This window comes from Cebus imitator, unplaced genomic scaffold (genome assembly GCF_001604975.1).
Source record: "Cebus imitator isolate Cc_AM_T3 unplaced genomic scaffold, Cebus_imitator-1.0 Scaffold386, whole genome shotgun sequence".
Lineage (NCBI taxonomy): Eukaryota > Metazoa > Chordata > Mammalia > Primates > Cebidae > Cebus > Cebus imitator.
In genome coordinates this window covers 856,631-878,321 of record NW_016107701.1, presented here as the reverse complement: position 1 = coordinate 878,321, position 21,691 = coordinate 856,631, and the positions used below count along the sequence as shown (strand labels likewise).

Sequence of the window (21,691 nt, the reverse complement as noted above, 5' to 3'; positions counted from 1 at the left end):
AATTGAAGTGTCAATTGGGTTTTCAATATTTCATGACTCAAGGATGCATTAAATATTTATTTGTGGTAAGAGAAGATACCTGCCGCTGAGGAGGTTGGCATAACTTTTTTCAAAAAGCTATTCTGGGGCCCTGGCCCCTAGGTCATGCTGTAGCCTCTCAAATGAGGAAGGTGGCTGTTATTTAGGACTGGAAAGCAAATCACAGTGCTATTTTTAATGCCTGAGAAATGCCCTTTAGGGGTACCTCCTTAGACTTACACCTTAAGTGAAGGAGTGGGGGAGGAAGAAGCATTCTTAGTAGAAGCATTTTAAAGTAAGGCAGGATTGCTTTTAATGTTAAACTATAAAACTGTACTGCCTATTTTAGTGTGGAGTATTAAAACCGTTGCACTGTAAAAAAAAAAAAAATGCCTTTTTAACATTATGGTTTATCCATGTCTTTTTATAATTACAAAATAAGCATGTTTTTCTTTTTTTTTTTTTTTTTTTTTTTAAAAAATGTTTTTTTTGCTTTTGGATATTACACATTTTCGGTAGGGTTTGATCTTGGTTCCTTTTTCCTTTATAGACAATCTTGGCTACTACCACTGCTGTTTCCCCGGGTTCAAGTGGCTCTCCTGCCTCAGTGTCCAGAGTAGCTGGGATTACAGGCACGTGCCACCACGCCCAGCTAATTTTTGGATTTTTAGTAGAGATGTGGTTTTGCCATGTTAGCCAGGCTGGTCTCGAACTCCTGACCTCAAGTGATCCGCTGACCTCAGCCTCCCAAGGTCCTGGGATTACAGGCATGAGCCACCGCACCTGGCCTTGTAAAGTGTCCTTTAGAAATGGAGCCAATTGAAGTGTCTTTGGCGGCACTTTTGAAACATGCAACATCCTTTACTCCCTATAAACTAAGTTTTACCAGTTTCCTTGGCACTTAGAGGGCAAGCAGCTACACCATTTACCTAATATTATGTTCAGCTCTGCTTCTCCTCATTACATTGACCTCTTTGGACCTACTGCTTTTAGCCCGAATTTTTGTAAAGAAGTAAAAGTTATACCTTTTGCAAACCAAATTAACAGTACTTTCCTAATACAACAGATGTCCACAATTTTCTGAGTTGTCTCACTTGCCAGAGATAATGAAAATCATGCTTGGCCTAGCCTGGGTGACTTGCAGGCACCTTGACTCTGGGAGGGAGTGCAGAATGCTGATTTAAGAAAAGTTTGCTCTGATAAGGCACATGGAGACTCCTGTTCCAACATATTTAATGGGCAGACCCCCATTGTTCTCATCCTTCCAGTATTTCCACAGACCTTTCAGCTTTTTCATGTGGAAGGCCTAAATGCAAGAAGATAATGTATTTTCCCTTTCAAAAAGATTCCTCTAAAGTTGTCCAAATTAAAATGTTTAGGGAGGGAGTTTTTAGAAATGTTTAGGATCAAGTAAAGACATAAACTTAGAATGACACATGAGTCAAAGTACTGTTTCCTTTGACACACAGCTCTGATTTCTCCTCACAGTGACATTTTGAGAAATGAAACTAATAAATTATTGAGACTCCTAAAAGGGATATTATCAGGTCTGAATGTCAAAACAGTCCTTTACCTTAGTCTTTCTCATGGGTAATGCTGTAAGATATTAATTGGTCTTGTTTGGTATACCCAGAATAATGAGGGATTAATTTTAATAGTGATTAAAGCAAAATAAATGTCTATTTGAATATGCAAATAAAGCTTTATTTTTATTTATTTATTTTTTTTGAGACAGAGTTTCACTTTGTTGTCCAGGCTGGGGCGCAGTGGCACGATCTGGATTCTCCGCCTCCTGCATTCAAGCCATTCTCGTGCCTCAGCCTCCTGAGTAACTGGGATTACAGGTGTGTGCCACCACACCCAGCTGATTTTTTGTATTTTGGTAGAGATGGAGTTTCACCATCTTGCCCAGGCTGGTGGTGAGTGAATTCCTGAGCTCAGGCAGCCTGCTTGTCTTGGCCTTTCAAAGTGCTAGGATTACAGGTGTAAGCCACCTTGCCCAGCCACAAATAAAGCTTTTTATAAGGAAGCTTAATTTTTATTATCTTTTATAATTAAGTTATACTAAAAATTTAATAGAAAAAACATAACGGCTGGGCACAGTGGCTCATGCCTGTAATCCCACCCCTTTGGAAGGCTGAGGAGGACAGATCACTTGAGATCAGGAGTTCAAGACCATCCTGGCCAATATGGTGAAACCCTGTCTCTACTAAAAGATACAAAAATTAGCCAGGTGTGGTGATGCATGTCTATAGTCCCAACCATTCAGGAGCGTGAGGCAGGAGAATCACTTGAACTCAGGAGGCAGAGGTTGCAGTGAGCCGAGATCACGCCACTGCTCTGTAGCCTAGGTGACAGAGTGAGACTCTATCTCCCCACAACAAAAAAAATTTAAAAATTGAAAAAACACAAAAATACTTTGTTACATTCATAAAATTCTTTATAATTTTTCAAATCTCTTTTCTAAACATAATTGTATTTAATTCCCTTCATATTTATGAAGTTGATAGGATTATGGCCATTGGCCTTGTCTTTTTTTTTTTTTTTTTTTTTTTTTTGAGACGGAGTTTCGCTCTTGTTACCCAGGCTGGAGTGCAATGGCGCGATCGCGGCTCACCGCAACCTCCGCCTCCTGGGTTCAGGCAATTCTCCTGCCTCAGCCTCCTGAGCAGCTGTGATTACAGGCACGCGCCACCATGCCCAGCTAATTTTTTGTAGCTTTTGTAGAGACGGGGTTTCACCGTGTTGACCAGGATGGTCTCGATCTCTTGACCTCGTGATCCACCCGCCTCGGCCTCCCAAAGTGCTGGGATTACAGGCTTGAGCCACCGCGCCCGGCTTGGCCTTGTCTTAATAGAATTAGAAAACAGGGCTCACAGAGGATTTTAATGGTAGAACAAAGCCTAGAATCCAACTCTTCTCTCACTTACACGGTGTTTGTTCCACTGCACATCCAGGCAGCCGTTCAGTAGTTTGACATACTGGACCTCCAATGTGAAATAATTAAGTGGATGCTATAAAGGCCCAGATTTGTAGCCTTTGAGTCCTAGGTATGTTTTTGATACAATTAAGTTTAAGAGTAGAGAACTGGAGGTTCTACTAATGCCTCATTCATTTGAGACCAGATGCTTATTGATACAGACAAGATGTCTAGTCTGTAAAATGGGGATAACTTCTTATTCCTTAGATTGCCTAAGGACAGTGCTTATGGCCCAAATGGCAATTCATAGCGAGGAGAAATTAGAAAGTATAAGCCATGTGAAATGCTGTGAGCAGGCCCCATTACCCAGAGTCACCAGGTAATTCTCAGTGGTGATGCTTACTAATGTTTCATTCGTGTGAGTAGAAGCCAAGACATTTTATTGAACATCTTGTCTAGTTCCTGAATTGTCCACTGGAAACTTACTGTTTTCCCCTGTAACCCTTGTGCTCACAGAATGATCTTAACCAGTATTGTCCCTGGTGTGTAGCCGGAATATGTCCACAGGAAGCAAATGAAGCACTGAGGAAATTAACAGGATAGTATTAGAGTGAGGAGCTGTGGTTTTCCAATCCATATTCCCTCTTCCCTCAACTTTTTGTTTTTGCTGTTTTTTCCCCCAACTTTTGTATTGAAAATTTCAACTCTACAGAGAAATTGGGAGGGAAATGCAATGAAATGAACTCTTATATATCTTTAACCTCATTGGACCAGTTATTAAGATTTTGCCATAGTTGCTTTAATTATGTGAAAGAGTGTATGTGTGTTTGCTTGCTAAACCATATGAAAGTAAGACATCATTACACCTTATCCCAAAATACTTCAGCCTGTATCTTCTAAGAACAAAGACATTCTAAGAAAGTTAATTTCATAATATCTAATATACAGTCCATATCACATTCCACCTAATTCCAGTTGTCCCAGAATTAGTATTGTAGTGTCCAGGATTTAATCAGGGTTCATGCATTGCCTTAACCAATGCAGTATACCTCATCAGTCTTTTTCAATGTCTTAGTCTCTTTTAATCCCTTTTAATCTATAAGTCTCCCCATGTTTAAAAACCAAAATCTTTTATTAAGATTCAGCCGAAGGCTGGGGACAGTGGCTCACACCTGTGATCCCAGCACTTTGGGAGGCTGAGGTGGGTGGGTCATTAGTTTGAGACCAGCCTGGACAATATGATGAAACCGCATATCTACTAAAAATAATAATAATAATACAAAAATTAGCCAGGCATGGTGGTACATTGGCACATGCCTGTAATTTCAGCTACTCGGGAGGCTGGAGCAGGAGAATAACTTGAACCTGGGAGGCAGAGGTTGCAGTGAGCTGAGATCGTGCCATTGCACTCCAGCCTGGGCAACAGAGCAAGACTGTCTCAAAAAAAAAGTGTTATTAATGAGAACAGTAATTATTTCTTGTTTAGAAATAATGATGGATATAGATTGCTAGTAATATTCACCCTATCTGTCCCAGAAGCTACTTGTACTAAATATTTCCTCCCACCCTCCTCTTTATGACTAATCAGGAAACTTTTGTGGATTAACTACTGGTGAGGACTCCTGAGCTAGAGGCAGATAAGAATAGACAGTTACAGACAGAGAGTAACAGTAAGATGACCACTTATTGAGCTATTACCATGTCTCATGGTACTGGACTAAGCACTTTCTGTGGGTTGTCTGCACAGTAAACACCATAGGTAAGCAGCATTGTTCTCTCATTTTACAGATTAGGAAGCTCAGGCATAGATTGAAAATCTTGCCCAAGGACCCACAGCAAGTAAGTGTGTGGAGCTGGGGTTCAAACTGAGGACTGATTATGGCAATTTCTACACTATGCTGCTTCCCTTATTTATACTAGGTATTATACTAGACAGTCTCATACATTTTATTGTATGATTCTTTCATCAACCTATAAGTAGCAATCTCAAATAGATGGAAGTACTTATCCAAGGGCGTATGATATCCAAACTGTTCATCCTATTTTGTGGTTCTCTCCCATGTTTCAGCCAAGGTCTTTAACAGCAGAGTGGTTTGTCCAGCAGTGGGGTCCCTTTTCCCACTTCCCAGCACCTACATAAACAGGAGTCATGTGCTGGAAATGAAACCAGGTGGCAGAAGCAGCTACACAAGCAAGAGAAGCCTGATCGGGTCCACATTAACCAGATGACAGGAGTGACAGCCATCACTTACATTTCGGGGACCATCAGTGACAAGTGGGATGACAGTGAACCTGAAATAAAGATAACTGAAATAAGACTGGCTTTCCAAGGGAGAGTGTTTTTTTTTTTACCATCTTCCCTCTTGCCAGAGAGGATGTGACAGTCTTGTTATTTGTGTAACTTCAAACCAATGCTCAAAGCCATGAGGAAACTTCTGAAGGAAAGGGTGTTTATAGTTTCTGGTGCCCACGGTTGACTTTCTTTGTAGAACTTTTTCTTTCAATATCATCACTGAGTCTATATAATTATAGCATAATAAAGTGAGAGATGTAGACTTCACCCATCATATTCAAGGGAGCCAAGTGATTTTTACCTTCAGAAGTCAGCCATGCAGTTATTTATTTATTTATTTATTTATTTATTTATTTTGATAAGGAGTCTCCCTCTGTCGCCAGGCTGGAGTGCAGTGGCATGATCTCAGCTCACTGCAACCTCCAACTCCCTGGTTCAAATGATTCTCCTACCTCAGCCTCCTGAGTAGCTGGGATTACAGGTATGCACCACCATGCCCCGCTAGTTTTTGTATTTTTAGTAGAGACGGGGTTTCACCATGTTGGCCAGGATGGTGTCGATCTCCTGACCTCGTGATCCACCCGCCTCGGCCTCCCAAAATGCTGGGATTATAGGCCGGAGCCACCACATCTGGCTGCAGTTATTTTTAACTTAATAAAGTAATGTGTATATTTTTGCAATATGAAAGAATCTATGTGTTTAGAAAAATTTTCCTCATGGAACTCCACAGATATTAACTTTAAACCTTGGTTAAGTCATTTCTTAGTGTTTCCATCTGTAAAAAGACCTATTTCATAAGATTTATAAGGATTAAACTTACACAGTGTAGCAGAGTGCCTGACACAGAGTAGGTCTCAGTATGGAAGTTATTATCAACATTATATGATTACATCATTGATTTTAGTGTTCTCACGTGATACGGGCCTGGGAACCTTCCCTAAATTGATCCCTTAACCCAGGAAAAAAAAAAATTCCAGACCCTGCCTGTTTAGTGCCTAAGCTAGAAACCAGATCTCCCTTAGGGAACTTGTCTGCTGCTGGCAAGAGATTTCTATTGCCATGGTGCCTGTCACACACTTTGTCTTTCTGTTTCAGGTGGTTAGCTCAACCAATGGAGAGCTGAATGTTGATGATCCCACGGGAGCCCACTCCAATGCACCAATTACAGCTCATGCCGAGGTCGAGGTAGTGGAGGAAGCTAAGTACGTACATCTTTCAAGGGGGCTCTTAAGTCATGAGTTGAAAAATCTTTTCTGTCTCTTCCTCTCTGTGTGCTGCTCATCTCAGACTGGATTCCTCATGCTTGTAACCACAGGTTTCTTCCTTAACTGTTTTAATTTTTGCATGGTACCTTAAAGCTGCTGCTGCCCTTCTTTAGCTGTGATTTCAGGGAAGACAGTCACATTTTTCTAGTTCACATGAAAAAGATACAGCAAACCGAAAGAATCATGTTATCAGAGCTACAATAGATAGTAGCCATGAGCCTCTTGGGGCTGTGGAGCTTCTTGCTCTGTATGGGATATAGAGAAAAATCTGCTGTTAAATCATGGGCCGTGCTGAATAGCATTCGATTTCTGATTGTGGGCCAACAACTGGAATTACAGTCATGGAACAAGTATTTCAGGGCCATTTTGTTCACTCCCAAATGATTCTGGCTTCAGAGAGACTTAAGTTAGGCAAGAAAAATATTATAGTCTGCACATGTGAATGAGAGTGTGGGGAAAGAATGGAAGTCACACTAATCTCAGGAAGGTAAGGAGGTTGCCCCATGCCCCTTTCTGCTTCTCTTGCATGTGTATGTCTTGCCCTACCCCTACCACCAGCCCCTTGGTGCACTGCATGGTCTGTGTTTAAACTCTTAAAATCTGGGGTGGAAGGTGAACTAACTGCCGATTCTGCTGCAAAAGCAGCATTTCTACCACTTTTTTCCCGTTTTTCCCCCATCCCAAATTTAGATCCAGATTTAGACTCCAAGAAGATACCAGGTAGGGAGAGATAGAGACACCATGAGTCAGTAACTGCTGCTATCCCTGATATGGAGGACCTTTCTTGTGAGCCCTTTGAGAACCTTCAGATATCCCAGCGTCTTTTTTTCTGAGCAGACAACCTATTTATAGTGATATTGTACCTAAGTAGTCTCATGAGCCCCCAAGTAGCTTAATAGAAGCCAGAACCCGCTTGTACCTATGAGTGTAAGTTAGTGAGATGGCACTGAGACCTGCATTCTTCCTCCTTCCAGGTACACTTTGTATTGTTGTCTTTCCTGCCTATTTCCCTGGTCTCATGCCCATTTTTAAAATTTATTTATTTTTTGAAACAGTGTCTCTCTCTGTTGCCAAAGCTGGAGTGCAGTGGCACAATCATGGCTCACGGTAGCCTCTATTCCCCAGGCTCAAGTGATCCTCCTGCCTCAGCCTCCCAAAGTGCTGAGATTACAGGCATGAACTACTGTGCCAAGCCCTGCCAATCTTTTCGATGAGCTCACTTTGCCTTCAAGAAGTCCTTTCCAGCCAGGTGTGGTAGCTCATGCCTGTACTTTTAGCACTTGGGAGTCTAAGGGAGGAGGATCACTTGAGTCTAGGGGTTTGACACCAGCCTGGGCAACATAATGAGACTCCATCTCTACAAAAAAATTGAAAATTAGCTGAGCATGGTGGTGTGCACCTGTAGTCCGAGGTACTTGGTAGGTCGACGCTGCTGTGAGCTGTGATCATGCCACTGTACTCCAACCTGGGCAACAGGTGAGACCCTGTCTCCAAAAAAAAAAAAAAAAGTTTTTGGCCAGGTATGGTGGCTCATACCTGTAATCCCAGCACTTTGGGAGGCCGAGGCAGGAAGATCACGAGATCAAGAGATAGAGACCATCCTGGCCAAAATGGTGAAACCCCGTCCCCACTAAAAATACAAAAATTAGCTGGGCATGGTGGCATGTGCCTGTAATCCCAGCTACTCAGGAGGCTGAGGCAAGAGAATTGCTTGAACCTGGGAGGCGGAGGTTGCAGTGAGCTGAGATTGTGCCACTGCACTCCAGTCTGGTGACAGAGGAGACTCTGTCTCAAAAAAAAAAAAGTTTTTTGCTTGGAAAACCACAGCTTGAGGACTCCTACCCAATAGATCAAAAGTGAATGAGGATGACTTGACTCTCTCTTGTTGAGCCCCTGCTAACTATAGGTAGCTTCAGAGCTCTTCTCCCAGCTTGTATAAGGCACTGATACATAAGGCAGTGAGGGTTATGCTTAATCTGCCAGGAAAAGACCATTTTAGTAAGGAAACATGCTTTCTGGTCTCAGGGACTGTGGAGATATTAATGGTACTCACAATTTTTCGATTTTCATACAAAATTACATTCTCTTAAATAAACAATATGTTACTCCCAACCTCTGGGCTCTCAACTGGCTGCACTTTGGAGTCACCTAGGGCATGTTAAAAAATACAAATGTCTGAGTCTGGCCCCAGGGATTCTGATTTAATTTATTGAAATGTGGCCTGAGCATCAAGAATGTTAAAAGTTCAGGTCATCTCATTTGGGTAGATGTTGCAGTGGAAAAAAGAAAAAGAAAAAGAAAAAAACGTTCACGTCACTCTAATGTGTAGCCAGTGTTAAGAACTACTGTACTAAGCATGGTCTGATCTAAACATTGTCAGGGCTTGAAGGATGGCCATACCTGTTCCCAGCTCCCACCCCATTCTCAATTCACATTTGTGGCTGTTACTTTGGAGGCCAGAAGTTTAGCTTTGGATTTAACAATATACTTTGAATGCAATAATCAAATGGGCTTTAGTCTTACGCCCTATGTAGGTTTATCTTTTGAACCCATTCATCTCATCTCATTTTGGTAAATGTGTATACTAATTGTGTATGTGAGTGTGGTATTTGTGTTCTGTGTGTAAGATATGGGCTCATTCATACAGAGATTTCAGTCTGGTGTATTCTGTATTGGTATAATCTAATCTCTAGAATGGAAGGAGAGTTTAAAGTCTTGTCATTTAGCAAAAAGGACAGGTGTGCCTCTTTGCCACCAGCTTCAGGTGTGGACCTTCTGAAAGGTGTAGAAAGCATAGGGGAGCAATTATATTTGACCATATGTCATCCCAAAGCTCATGGCTTAGGGGATTTAGTGATTTCATGGGCTACCAATCCACCTTGCCCAGAGAACTGTCAGGGCCTAGTTATGTGTTATTCTTCTTGGCCTTTGTATGTGGGGGCAAGGAAAAGGTAGCCCTATGTCCACCTGGTTGATCATTTTCATGGGAAGAAGTCACAGCTAGAGAAGCATGAGGTGTTCCAAACAGCCCCTCATTGCACGCAGCTGTGATGTATTTGTTCATGCAGCCTGCTTGTGGGGTAGAGGGGGCTGATGCTAATATTGAGACGCACCTCAGTACTGGGGAGACCGTGTGAAACCTTCACTTACAGGCTTTTGATTTTGGGTTCCTCACCCAGCTTGTTTAGTGTAAGGGTGGAAAGATGTAACAGGGTCTTGGGTTTTGTTCTATGTACAAAATGAACATTTGAATTCCCTTTTTCTCTAGCTCCAGGACATATGTCCTTGTTTATGGTTAAAAGGGTGGTAAGAGCAGGCAGCTTTTTGATTGTTTTTTGTTAGAATACAGGAATTTTTGATTATCCAGACTTCAGCTATAATTTAACAAATGTGAACCTCATTTCTCCTGAGCATTAACAAGAGTAGAATTTAGGTCCGTCTCTGGTAGTTACACCTTAATACAGAGCAGTGACCCTCCTCCCTCTGATTCATCTTCTAATAAGATAAAGTAAGCGTCGCTTAAACCTTTTCTCCCTCTCTAGAGGAAGAGCTAACTGCCAGCTGCTTTAATCAGGCATGTTGGACTTGTACAAAGGCTAGGGACTTTCTTTTTCCCTCAGAAAATTTGGGAAGTTAGCTTAATATTGCACAGTAAGACTTCATGTGGGAACAAAAATGGTTCACCCCTGGTGCTTGATTGAGTTCTTACAGGAAGGTCGTTTGTTTTTTCCCCTGCTGCCTTCCTAGAAGTTGCCCAGGAAAGCCACCCTAGAGTTCCCCCCAACTCTTTCTGTTTTGCCTTACCCCTGAGATCCAGCTCCCACCTTCATGCTTCTGTTAGGCTCCTGTCCGAACCCTCCACTTGAACGTAGGGACCAAGTGGCCTGGGCCTACTCACCCTACCTTGACAGAAGAAGAAACTAAACACAGACACATACTGCATGTTTGCATGGCTCACAGGGAGTCGCTTTCATCTCACCTCTGTGGACTAATATCTCTCTCTTTCTCTCTCTTCCTTTCTGTGTTTTTCTCTTTATATACTCTGTAGCTGCCTGAAAATGCTCAACCTGTGGTGAGTCCCTCTCTCCAGTCCATTGCAAGGGGAGCGGACCAGACTAGGCTGGGATTGGCAAAGCCAAACAAAATGCCTTAGGAACATTCAGTGACTTCCATAGGACTCCTTGTGCCATGACCACCCTGACTGGGGATCTAGATCCAAGGTGGGGATGGGGCAGGCCTGGACCCAGGAATTAATCCATTCCTTCTTTCAAACCCACCTTATTGCTGCCTCCTCCTGCTGTAACAGTATCCCACAGTATCCAAGATTATCTATTTTTAGCTGAGCGAATTTTCTCCCAAATTAATATAACCAGGTATGGAGAGGGACAGAGGTAAAAGGGCAAGATTGTTATATAAGTTTTTACATAGCAGTTGTGTTTACTCATAGCCACAAGGATAGTGAATTGTTACTGGATAATCTTACATTTTGCAACGTGGTCTCTAACCTGGAAAATTGGCTGCTTTGGGAAAATCTGACTTTTTTTGATTCAGCTGGCTCTTCCATCTGTAGAGTAGGAACCTCAAAAAAAGGGGAACTCCTTCTTCAGGGAGGGGTGAATGTTTTTTGTTGTTGTTTTGAGAATTGTTTTGTTTTTGTTTATTGTCTTTATCTTTATTCCTATATGAGAGTTTAGTAGGCCAAGGGCTGACTCAGATAATTGATATATTGGAGCCTGTCTTTTCCACTCCTGGAAAAAGTTACTGGAATGTATTTTTAGGAATCACATGGAGTTTATGGAAGGAGAAACCCTAAAGAATCTGTGTGTTGTGAGGAACATTCTTGCTACAAGACAGAGCCCTTCCCCTGCTCTCTTGCCTGTGACCCTCGAGGTACTCCTGAACTTGTTGGTCTGTGCAGTCTGGAATTGTAACTCTCCCACATTGTTTGCACACATAGAGTCATATTCTACATGAGGTAACAGCCTGCTAGACTTCATGACTGCCATGTTTCTATTTGTCTAAAGTGAGTGGGTTGGGCACTGGTTTCTGAACCCTAACTATCTAAGCCAGATTGCCTACAGGGGCTTCCTTAGGGACAGGAATGTATTAAAGAAAACAACTGGGTTTTGTTGAGGTCAGATTTACAGTCTTAGGGGATCAAAGAGTGCATTTGGGCTATTCGTTTTGCAAATATGTGTCTGTGTAATCCGATATTGTGGTGGTCTGTTTTTTCCTGTGAGGTGTCAGTCACATGATCCTTACTGCAGATACTCTAGGGCCTCTTATATGCTCATCCAACCCTATGCTTGGAACTCTAGCAGGGCGGAAGGCGAGTTACAAAATTTGTCCCAAAGATCATAGGTGCCACCTAGCTGAAGAGACAAGACATACAAACAAAAGGACAAGAAGCTCTCCAGGACATTTAGATTATTGCCATTGGGAGGCTGAGGGACCAAGAGGTCACTATGGACAGGATGGTCAAAGAAGTCCTTGTAAACACTGTAGGACTTGAGTTAAGTATTAGAAGAAAGGAAGAATGTACACGTATGGCAGAGAAAAGGAACATAGCAGGGGAATAGCTGAAGAGAGAGCCAGGACATAATAAGAAAGCCGTGTGGAAAAGGTAGTGGGTCAGAGGCCTGGGGGAAGAGCACTAGATGGCTTGTGACTAGGGAGACTTGGATCGATTTTGACTCCAGCATGTTGAGAACTTCTAGTCATCTAAACAGTCAAAGAATCAACTGGAAGAAAACCTAAGCCATGAAGAGTCCATCACCTGCCTTTATTCTCTTCTGAGAGTAACATATCTGAATGGAGTCAGTCAGTCAGTGGACTTGGTCTAGATTCTGACCCAGTTTAATAGATCCTGTTGCTAGTAGTTACCACAGACACCAGAGAATTGAAGAACACATTGTGGGGCCTGCTTTCTTGTAGGTAGAATTATTAAAAAGCCTTTGCCACTGCTGAAGCTGTAACCACAATAACTAGCAAAGATTAATCTAGGGCTCTAAATTTGAAATATTCCAACTCCTTTGAACCACACTCCCTTTTAGTCAGGTGCGTTCAGCGTTGTACATCCAGTTATGATATGCTTGTAAGCAGACATTAATTCTTATGACTTGCCTTGGAGGAGGTAAAAGAGAAGTCATTGTAAAGTTTGAAATTGACCTAAACAATATTTTAAAGTATTTTTAATTGCTCTCTTAAAAACACAAAATCATCATTTTAGCATCCTCCAAAAAGATTAAGAAGTTGACTTAAAATTAGTAATGCCTTTGAAAATCATGATTCAGAAGAAAAGAGGTAAGTCTATTGAAATAGAGATTTAATTTGCTTCTTTTGTTATTAATTTCAGGACATTCATCTTGGAAAATGTCCAAGATTTCTAAATTATACGTATAGAAAAACACCATTTGGGCCGGGCATGGTGGCTTATGCTTGTAATCCCAGCACTTTGGGAGACCAAGGCAGGTGGATCATTTGAGGTCAGGAGTTTGAGACCAGCCTGGCCAACAGGATGAAACCCCGTCTCTACTGAAAATATAAAAATTAGCTGGGCATGGTGGCGGGCGCCTGTAATCCCAGCTACTCGGGAGGTTGAGGCAGGAGAATCGCTTGAGCCCAGGAGGTAGAGGTTGCAGTGATCAGAGATCGTGCTGTTGCAGCACTCCAGCCTGAGTGACAGAGCGAGACCCTGTCAAAAAAAAAAAGAAAGAAAGAAAGAAACGAAAGAAAGAAAGAAAAAGTGAGACTTGAAGGAAGGGAGGGAGGGAGGGAGGGAGGGAGGAAAGGAGGGAGGGAGGGAGGGGGGAGAAAGAAAGACACTCTTTGTCCTTGAATTCTTACCTAGGGTTTCCACTGAGAATTATTTTTAACAATAAAAAATCTTGGTCACTTTTATGTAAAAGAATTTACAGTTTCCAAATACATATGACACTTTCTTTAGTGATTATATTTGCATCCATTAATAGTACCTCACAAATGTAATTGATACTTTCAGAGAAAATCTTTCCAAAGACCCTCTTAAGAAATTCCTATTTCTAAAATTTTCATGTTTAATTCATTCAGATATGATTAAACCCCATCATGGTCTGTGTCAGTGTTTGTTTCTGCATTCTTAGAAACTTTCTCCAGTTTTTGATAACTAGTCCATTGGATGTAGGAATACCAAGGAGTCTAACTAAACAGAGAGGGAATTGTGGCTACAATGGAATACCTAAGTGACAGTCTTTATTTCCATATGAATACTGCTGGCATTACTCCTGCAACAATTAGGCAAGAGACTCAAATATAGTTTTCTCAGAAAAGCTTTTCTTTCAAGGGTCTAGCAAATCTGACCTATACTTCCAACTTTACTGCCCTCTATCATCTGGCATCTTTGACTCATCCACCACCTTCTGTCCCTTACATTCCCATTCCCCATATATCAGCTCCCTGGAAAGGACATATCTTGTGCAAATTTGCACTCATCACCCACTCTGGACTGCCTGAGTAAGAATGATGCTTCCTGTTCTAAAGACAGGAGTGAGGAGGTGAGATTCTCAGACTTAGGGATGTGCCAGAACTGTGGCTAGTCCCCAGGGAACAGAACTTGGAGGACTGATAAAGGAGCCAACACCAACTCCATCGTAGACAGGGGCAGTTTATAAACCTCATCTGGCACAGCAGCAGTCTCAGGAAGCTAAATTGGGGAGTCCCCATTTTAGGGAGTGAGAGTATCCTGATGGTCACCTCCTGGGTTATGGCAGTGGTCCACTCCAAATGAAAAGGAGAGCTGTACTCATGTCAGTCGGGAGGTGTGGCTCACAGTTACTATTAGAGTCAGGGCCTCTTCTGCCTACTTTGGGTACTTGGGTGAGGGCAGAGAGGGGGATGGAGAGAATTGTTAATCCTTCGTTGGTAACATGCTAAGATCCTCCCAGAGTTCCAGACATCATACTTATCATGGGATTGGTTTGCCTTAATTTATCCCCCCTGCCCTCTGGTCAGTGAGTTGCATTAAATAATTGTGACCTCAGTATCAAGGAGTAGACAGTGTAGACTAGTTTTATGCAGACCTGAGGACCCCCAGTCTTGGTTCTTGATAAGGTGAGGCATCTGGGTTGAGCGCTAAACTACAAAAGTAGCCTTCTTCATCCTCCTTCCAGCAATCCCTATTTCAGAACCATTTTAATAATTAGGGTGACTACAGATTAAAATCAAGCAGCTATTTCCTTTGGCTTTCCTGGCAGACACTGCCCACTGCCTCCAGTGCGTGCACTGTAGATGGTGGGCGGTCCCTATGGGTGGGTGCCAGGGGGAAAATCCCACCCCCTGCAGTAAGCAGAAGCAGGCAGAAGTCTGCTGGAAGCTGCAGGCCTCCCGCACTGACTTGCAATGTTCCTTGTGCTCCAGGTGCTGCTGTTTCTTTAAGAGGAAAAGGAAGAAGACTGCTCAGCGCCACAAGTGACCAGTGCCTCCCAGGAGTCCTCAGGCCCTGGGGACTCTGACTCAATTGTACCTGCAGCTCCTGCCATTTATCATTGGAAGGGACTCCTCTTTGGGGGAGGGTGGATATCCAAACCAAAAAGAAGAAAACAGATGCCCCCAGAAGGAGCCAGTGTGGGCAGCCAGGGCCTAGTGGGTCATTGGCCATCCCCACCTGCCTAAGGCTCTGAGCAGGTCCCAGAGCTGCTGTTCCTCCACTGCTTGCCCATAGGGCTGCCTGGTTGACTCTCCTTCCCATTGTTTACAGTGAAGGTGTCATTCACAAAAACTCAAGGACTACTATTCTTCCTCCCCTTAGTTTACTCCTGGTTTTTACCCTACCCTCAACGCTCTCCAGCATAAAACCTAGTGAGCTAAAGGCTTTGTCTGCAGAAGGAGATCAAGAGGCTGGGAGTAAGGCTAAGAAGGTAGGAGGAAAATGGCAAACCTAGGCTGGAGGAGAACTCTGTGTCTCCAGTGTGCCTGGCAGTATGGTTTCCTCTTCCTCTGTGCCTGTGCAGCATTCATCCCAGCTGGCCATGGGGTTCAGGTTCCTTCTTCCCTACCTCCTGTGAAGTTACACTGTAGGACACAAGCTGTGAGCAATCTGCAGTCTACTGTCCGTGTATGTTGGCGTTCTTAGCTTTCTTGACAAACTTTTTCTCCAGGTGGTTGTAGGACAATGAAAATTGTTCTGAGCAAAGGAAAGAAAACTGACTTTATTGCACTTTTAGTTTTTTTAAAAAAAAACAAAAACAAAAACATGCAGATGCATATTGTGTCTGGTATTTGGGGTTTTACTTTTATCTATTTTGAGGGGGATGGGGCCAGCCAAGCCATTCAGAGAGAACATGGGTCCAGAGGATATTCTCAGTGGAAAGAGTTTGATCTGCAGCACCCAGAAGAGAAGCCAAACTTGGTGTCATTCTGAGTAAACACTCAGGTTGACAAGAAAACATACTTGAATTTTCATTCATCTTGTCAGCAGCTGAAGAATGTCCCTACCAGAGCATCTTGACCTAATCAACTTACAGTTTGAAAACCTAGCTCTCCAGCACATGAGATGAGCCAGCCGAGCCAGACTGTGACCAGAAAACAGCTTATCCCAGAGACGAAGATGCTTAAGAAAAAAAGTTGAAATTGTTTCCTCTGCTGCCAGGGACTTCCAGCTAGATAGCTATGTAACTTCCTGGTGATCTGAGGGACAAATTAGTGATGGAACAGCCACCACCATATTGCTATTAGTGGGAAAAAAGAGGAGGATGGTAAACCTGCCTTCCACCTGCCAGAGGAGCCTCAGGGTATGGCATTATAGTGCCAGGAAAAGGAAATTGGTGTATCCTGTCTGCCCTAATAGCTGAGCTGTAGCTGGCCCGCCTTATCAGAAACCAAGCTCATGAAGCTCTTCTCCCAGCAGGTCCATAGCAGTAGGCTTAGGATGCAGTATGTGGGGCTGCAGTTAAAAGGAGGGAAAGATTGATTGGTGCTGGAACATTCCAGGGAAAAGGAGACTGGCGCAAAAGGTCTGAAATTATCTTCTCAATTGGACATACACTCCTTCCAGAAAAGTGGCCGTGCTTCTGAGCATGTTTTCCCCCTATGCCCTCTGCGTCCCCCCATGGTGTTTTCATATGAGGTACTACTGTGAAGGATCTTGGTTCCTCATTCACTGTTTGACAAGTTTTTCATGTGTGGAGTTACTCTTCTCATGCCCAATTTTCATTTGAGTTTAGTGGCTTCACCAAACAATGACTCCTCATTGCAGAGGTGACAGAGGAGAAAGGGTCATTTATGTCAGGAAGGAGGTCTTGTATCTGGGAGTAGAGAGCTAACTATGGAGCACAATGGCTGGTCGGTGACTTAGTCTGATGTTTTGTGGAGCATAGAAGTCTTCACATCTGGCTTGAGGTGTAGGGCTGTCTTTTGGACTGGAGGGTGTGGGATATTTTCTGGTAGTTGGCATTTCTTGAAAATTCCCTTAATGTACCTTACACAGAGCAGAAATAGCAGCATTAGCATGGATCAGAGGTACTGGGCTTCATCTGTTCCATTGGACCTTGGCTAGGAAATATCATTTAACTGGCATCAAACCTGCTTAGCTTATGGAAAGTTGGTAATATGTCATTTCTGTAATTGTTTCTATATATGAAACATAGAGTGGCAGGAAGATGCAGTGTCACACCCCTTCCCCACAAGGACTGTGAAGATTGGGATATGTGTCCTTGCCATTACCTAATGGTTACAGCCTTGTCACTAAAATTTACAGTTTCTCAGTTGTGATTTGAGCAACTCTAACTTATAGAAAGTTTAATTTTTTCTCATCCCTGTATAGAAAATGCCTTGCCTCTCAAGAGATGGCAGAGTGGGGCCGGGCAGAGTGGGTCTGAGCATGGTGGCTCACACCTATAACCCCAGCACTTTGGGAGGCTGAGGCAAGTGGATCACCTGGGGTCAGGAGTTGGAGACCAGCCTGGCCAACATGGTGAAACCCCGTCTCTACAAAAAATGCAAAAATTAGCCGGGTGTGGTGGCACACACCTGTAGTCCCAGCTACTGGGGAGGTTGAGGCAGGAGAATCACTTAAGCCTGGGAAGCAGAGATTGCAGCGAACCAAGATCACACCACTGCACTCCAGCCTGGGCAACTGAGTGAGACTCTGTCTATTTAAAAAAAAAAAAAAAAAAGGCAGAGGGAAATGGTGGCAATGCCTGGAGCATCCTGGCACTGTATACTCTACTGAGTGCCTCTCTTCATCCCCTCATCCTGCTTACACACACACACACACACTCTCTCTCTCTCTCTCTTTCTCTCTCTCTCCCTCTGCCTTGCAGCTGGATTTGTGACTTTTTGTCTTAAAATTTTTATTGGAGCAGTTGTGGGGAGTGTCCTTCCTAATACACCATTCTCACCTCCCAACCACCACAAATCTCTTACTAGATATTTGGTTTTCATAACAAAGGTAAAGAATCCCAGATCCATCTAGCATACAGGGTAATGGTGATCCTCCAGGGCCATTGGCACTTGAAGGTGGTCCCAGACCTGGGAGATTCTGATGGTATCTTCCTTAAAATTAATAAAACAAAAAGTAAAAAACCTGAGTACCCTAGAAGAAATTGGCCATCATCAGTTTCAGCCCCATCAGCATATCAGGACTCCCTCCTCAGCCCTATTGCTACAGTTGCTTAGCTGTATGCCTCAGCCAGATCCTTGGGGTTAGGGCGTGCAGTCGCTGCCCGTCCCCACCCATCCACTTGCACTGTAATTTTTGAGCTTTCTCCATTTCACAACTATGGTGCCTAAGGATCTTTTTCTTCGGGATTGATGCAATTGTTTTTCTGAAAGGTAACTCAGTATCTGTTCATGAAAACCCTTAATATTGGCCAAGTGTGGTGACTCATGTCTGTAATTCCAGCACTTTGGGAGGTTGAGATGGGCAGATCATGAGGTCAGGAGTTTGAGACCAGCCTGGCCAAAATAGTGAAACCCCCATCTCTACTTAAAATAAAAAAATCAGCCTGGCATGGTGGCACATGCCTGTAGTCCTAGCTACTCAGGAGGCTGAGGCAGGAGAATCGCTGGTAACCGGGAAGCAGAGGTTGTAGTGAGCCGAGATTGCACCCCTGCACTCCAGCCTGGGCAACAGAGCAAGACTCCTAGTAAAGAAAAAAAAAACCTTAATATTATACATTAAGAGTTTTCCCAAGCTCTACAGTCCCTCAGACATTGCATCCTGAACAGATTGAGGCAAGCAGACCAAGACTCCACCAAGGCATAAATGGTCCCCCATACTCCCTTTTCACCAGGGTATATCACTTGTGTCTGTGCAGCCTAAGTATGTAAGAGTTGGTCAAGTTGCTCTACGCATCTTGGCGCTTTCCAGAGATCTCACTCCAGACTGCCCCCAAGGCTGGACAGAGCATCCTGACAGCCAGTGTGCACTCATGACTGCCTTAATTAACATTCTTCTTCTACTATTATGGGGCCTGTCTGGCAGCAAACAGGGTCTAAGAAGGTTCAAGGTTAGCTTCCAGTTAAAATCCCATTTTATATCGAAATGCATGAGCTACAGATGACAGCAGAGATCCTGACATTTCTAGAAGTGTTGATTATCACTTTTTTTCTAAATGAATTCCAACTACTTAGAAAACAGCCCCTGCCCATTAGTCAGAAAATGTGACCATCACTCTTAAAGTAACTTCCAAACTTAGTTCGGTGGACAGGTATGCTGGTACTGCATATTCAGTGTTGATTTTCACTGCTAGTAACCGTTTTCAATGCCAGAAATATGTAACAATGATAATGTAATGTCAAAGTGGTTACTAAAGATTATAGCCTTAACTTTTTGATGTAAAAGATAAAATTTTTTAAAAATCCTCCCAGTGAGCAAGCATGGCCTGCATTTCTCAAAAGTGAGAACTTCCACTGCAGCCTAGAAAACATCTTCTCAGAAGAACTTTTGTTTAATGCATCTCCCAAGCCAACAGGCCTCCTGTGTCCCAGCCACCCTTCTATTTTCATATTTAAACCAGCTCTCCATTCCCATTGAGTTGCCCTGACAACATTTTCTCCAGTGTCAGAACCATATTAAGGTTAGTTTCTCAGATTGGGAGGCTGCAACACCATACAGCCAACATTGCCTTTGCCACACCACTGCCACCATCCCCACCACCGCCCTGTGGTCAGCAGATGAATTTTAGAAACCTTCAGGGAGCCAGGATAATTAGGCACCCCATCTGAATTGGCCACGTGAGTGACAGGCACTTATTTCTTGGGTTATTGCTTTTGCAGACTCTAGGGAAGTCCTGTCTAGAGGTTGATGGCAGAGATTCCTAGTCTTTCCCATGAGGGGTTGATAGGAATCAAATTGGGATTCCTTTATTACTTTGGCTTTGGGTTTTGGGTTTGTTTGTTTGGTTTTTTTTTTTTTTTTTTTTNTTGGTGTATGGGGGGTGATTTTGTTTCTGAATAAGAAAAAGAAGAGGCAACCACAGCCCTTCGGTGGGTTTATAAAGTTTTGAGCAGTGTTTAAGCCACAAGTAAGGAATCCTGAAAGTCTTTTATCCAGCAAACAGTCTTAAAAATGTTTTACCTAACTCCTTCTGCAGGTGACTAAGTACAAAAAAATAGGTTTCTCATTGTATTCAAAATAGTGAGTAGGTTCCCTGGATAATACACAATGGTAGTTCACATATTTTCTCAAACACAACCAGAAAACCCACTTCCAGTATTTGTGTAAATCACCTTTCAACGGAAAAAGTGAACATGTATTCCACGTATTTCTAGTTTGATTACCAAACTTGATATTACAAAGAAACCTTAGTCCTATAGACGGAATTTCTTTTATTTTTCTTCTTTTACTCCTCACAATCACTTTCCCGGTGCCATCACCACCTGTAAGGTCTCAGAGCAGAGGATTATTCATGGTAATAAATGGGGGTGCGGTGCAGCCATTCCATTAACACCCACAGGAGGACAGCTGTTCCAGATGTCCCCACCCATCCATCTTTCAGTACAGGTGAGACATTTTCAGTTCATGAGCTCCAGACCAAATCCCAGGCCAGCCCTTGTACCAAAAGCCTTTTTTAGAAGGCTTATCAGTCTATTAGGAATGTCTCAGGAAAGATGAGCCATTTCTTTGGGGGAGAAATATAGTTACAGATGGAAGTGTGTGATTGCGTGTCTGTGTGTGTGTGTGTGGTGTGTGGTGTGTGCATGCATGTGAGTGTGTGCATTCATCTATGTGCATTTCACTTCCATAAAGACCCAGCCCAAGCTGCTGGGAGCCATGTGTTCCTGAGGATTCTCAGAGGTAAACAAGTGACAAGTGAGCTTCCGAAATTAATGTCTCAGCAAGCTGGCTTTAGGAATGAGCCCTATTTATCAAGCAGAGAAAAGAATAATAGCAGAAAAGATAACGATGAAACCAAAAATACATACCCCCAATGGAAAAAAATGTTGATTCAGCAATTCCCATTGGACATATTACATGCTATAATTTATTATATTATTTGTCTGTCTGTGATCTTTGCCCATTGTACTCTTAAAAAAATGTTGAGATGTTGATTGCGATTTTTAAACAACTAGATAATGTATAAATCAGCTGTGGAAATCAGTTTTAATGTGTGGATGTGTCTGATTGTTGTTAAATGCTTTTTTTTACTTTTTTTTTTTTTAGATGTATAATGTTTCATAAACCCTGGCACTGGTCGCAAAGCTCAGCTGTGAAAATGAAATTTGTAGTATTTTTTAAACATGAATGTCAATTTCAAGTGTATTTGAAATGGTTCCTCCAGGAGAGATATTTGTGCACCATTAGGAAAATCTTCTCTGCAGAGGAAGTAGCCTTCTTTGGAGAAAATGGAAATTGGGTTCTGATATGTTATCTCAAAATAGCCCATTTCCTAGGGCACCATGGAAAACACCAATGTGATCTTTAAGTATACCTCTTCCCCAGTTTGGGGAGGAAAGGACTCAGTTTGCACCCTTTTTGTATGTAAAATAAAATGTCTTAACTTTCTTGGCTACTTCTCCTTGTTTGTTTGGTTGATTGGTTTGTCTGTTTTTAATTTCCCTTGGCTCATGTGTAATTAACAATCTAGTTGGGACCAATTTTGATGTGATTAAAGGCTCCTGTGAATGAAAATAAATGCCTGATAATTTGGCATTCTTGCTTCATTCCTTTGGATTAAACATTTCTCCACCTTCGAGTCACTTTAAAAATAAATATTG

The 21,691-nt window shown here is 42.7% G+C and overlaps 1 protein-coding gene across 6 annotated transcripts in view; it reads left to right on the top strand.

Moving 5' to 3' along the window:
• CSNK1G1 (casein kinase 1 gamma 1) overlaps window positions 1–21,486 on the top strand; it is a 183,131-nt gene extending 161,645 nt beyond the window's left edge. For 2 of the 6 annotated variants that reach the window (XM_017508063.2, XM_017508060.2), the window contains 3 exons: window positions 6,327–6,433; window positions 10,545–10,568; window positions 14,891–17,625. In XM_017508063.2, coding sequence (XP_017363552.1) covers window positions 6,327–6,433; window positions 10,545–10,568; window positions 14,891–14,945 — 186 coding nt within the window. In that variant the 3' untranslated portion in view covers window positions 14,946–17,625. Of the gene's footprint in view, window positions 1–5,006; window positions 5,580–6,326; window positions 6,434–10,544; window positions 10,569–14,890; window positions 17,626–21,137 lie in introns of those variants that run through there. The other 4 variants (XM_017508065.2, XM_017508062.2, XM_017508059.2 and 1 more) reach the window with 3 other exon arrangements.
• Window positions 21,487–21,691: the final 205 nt, after the last annotated feature.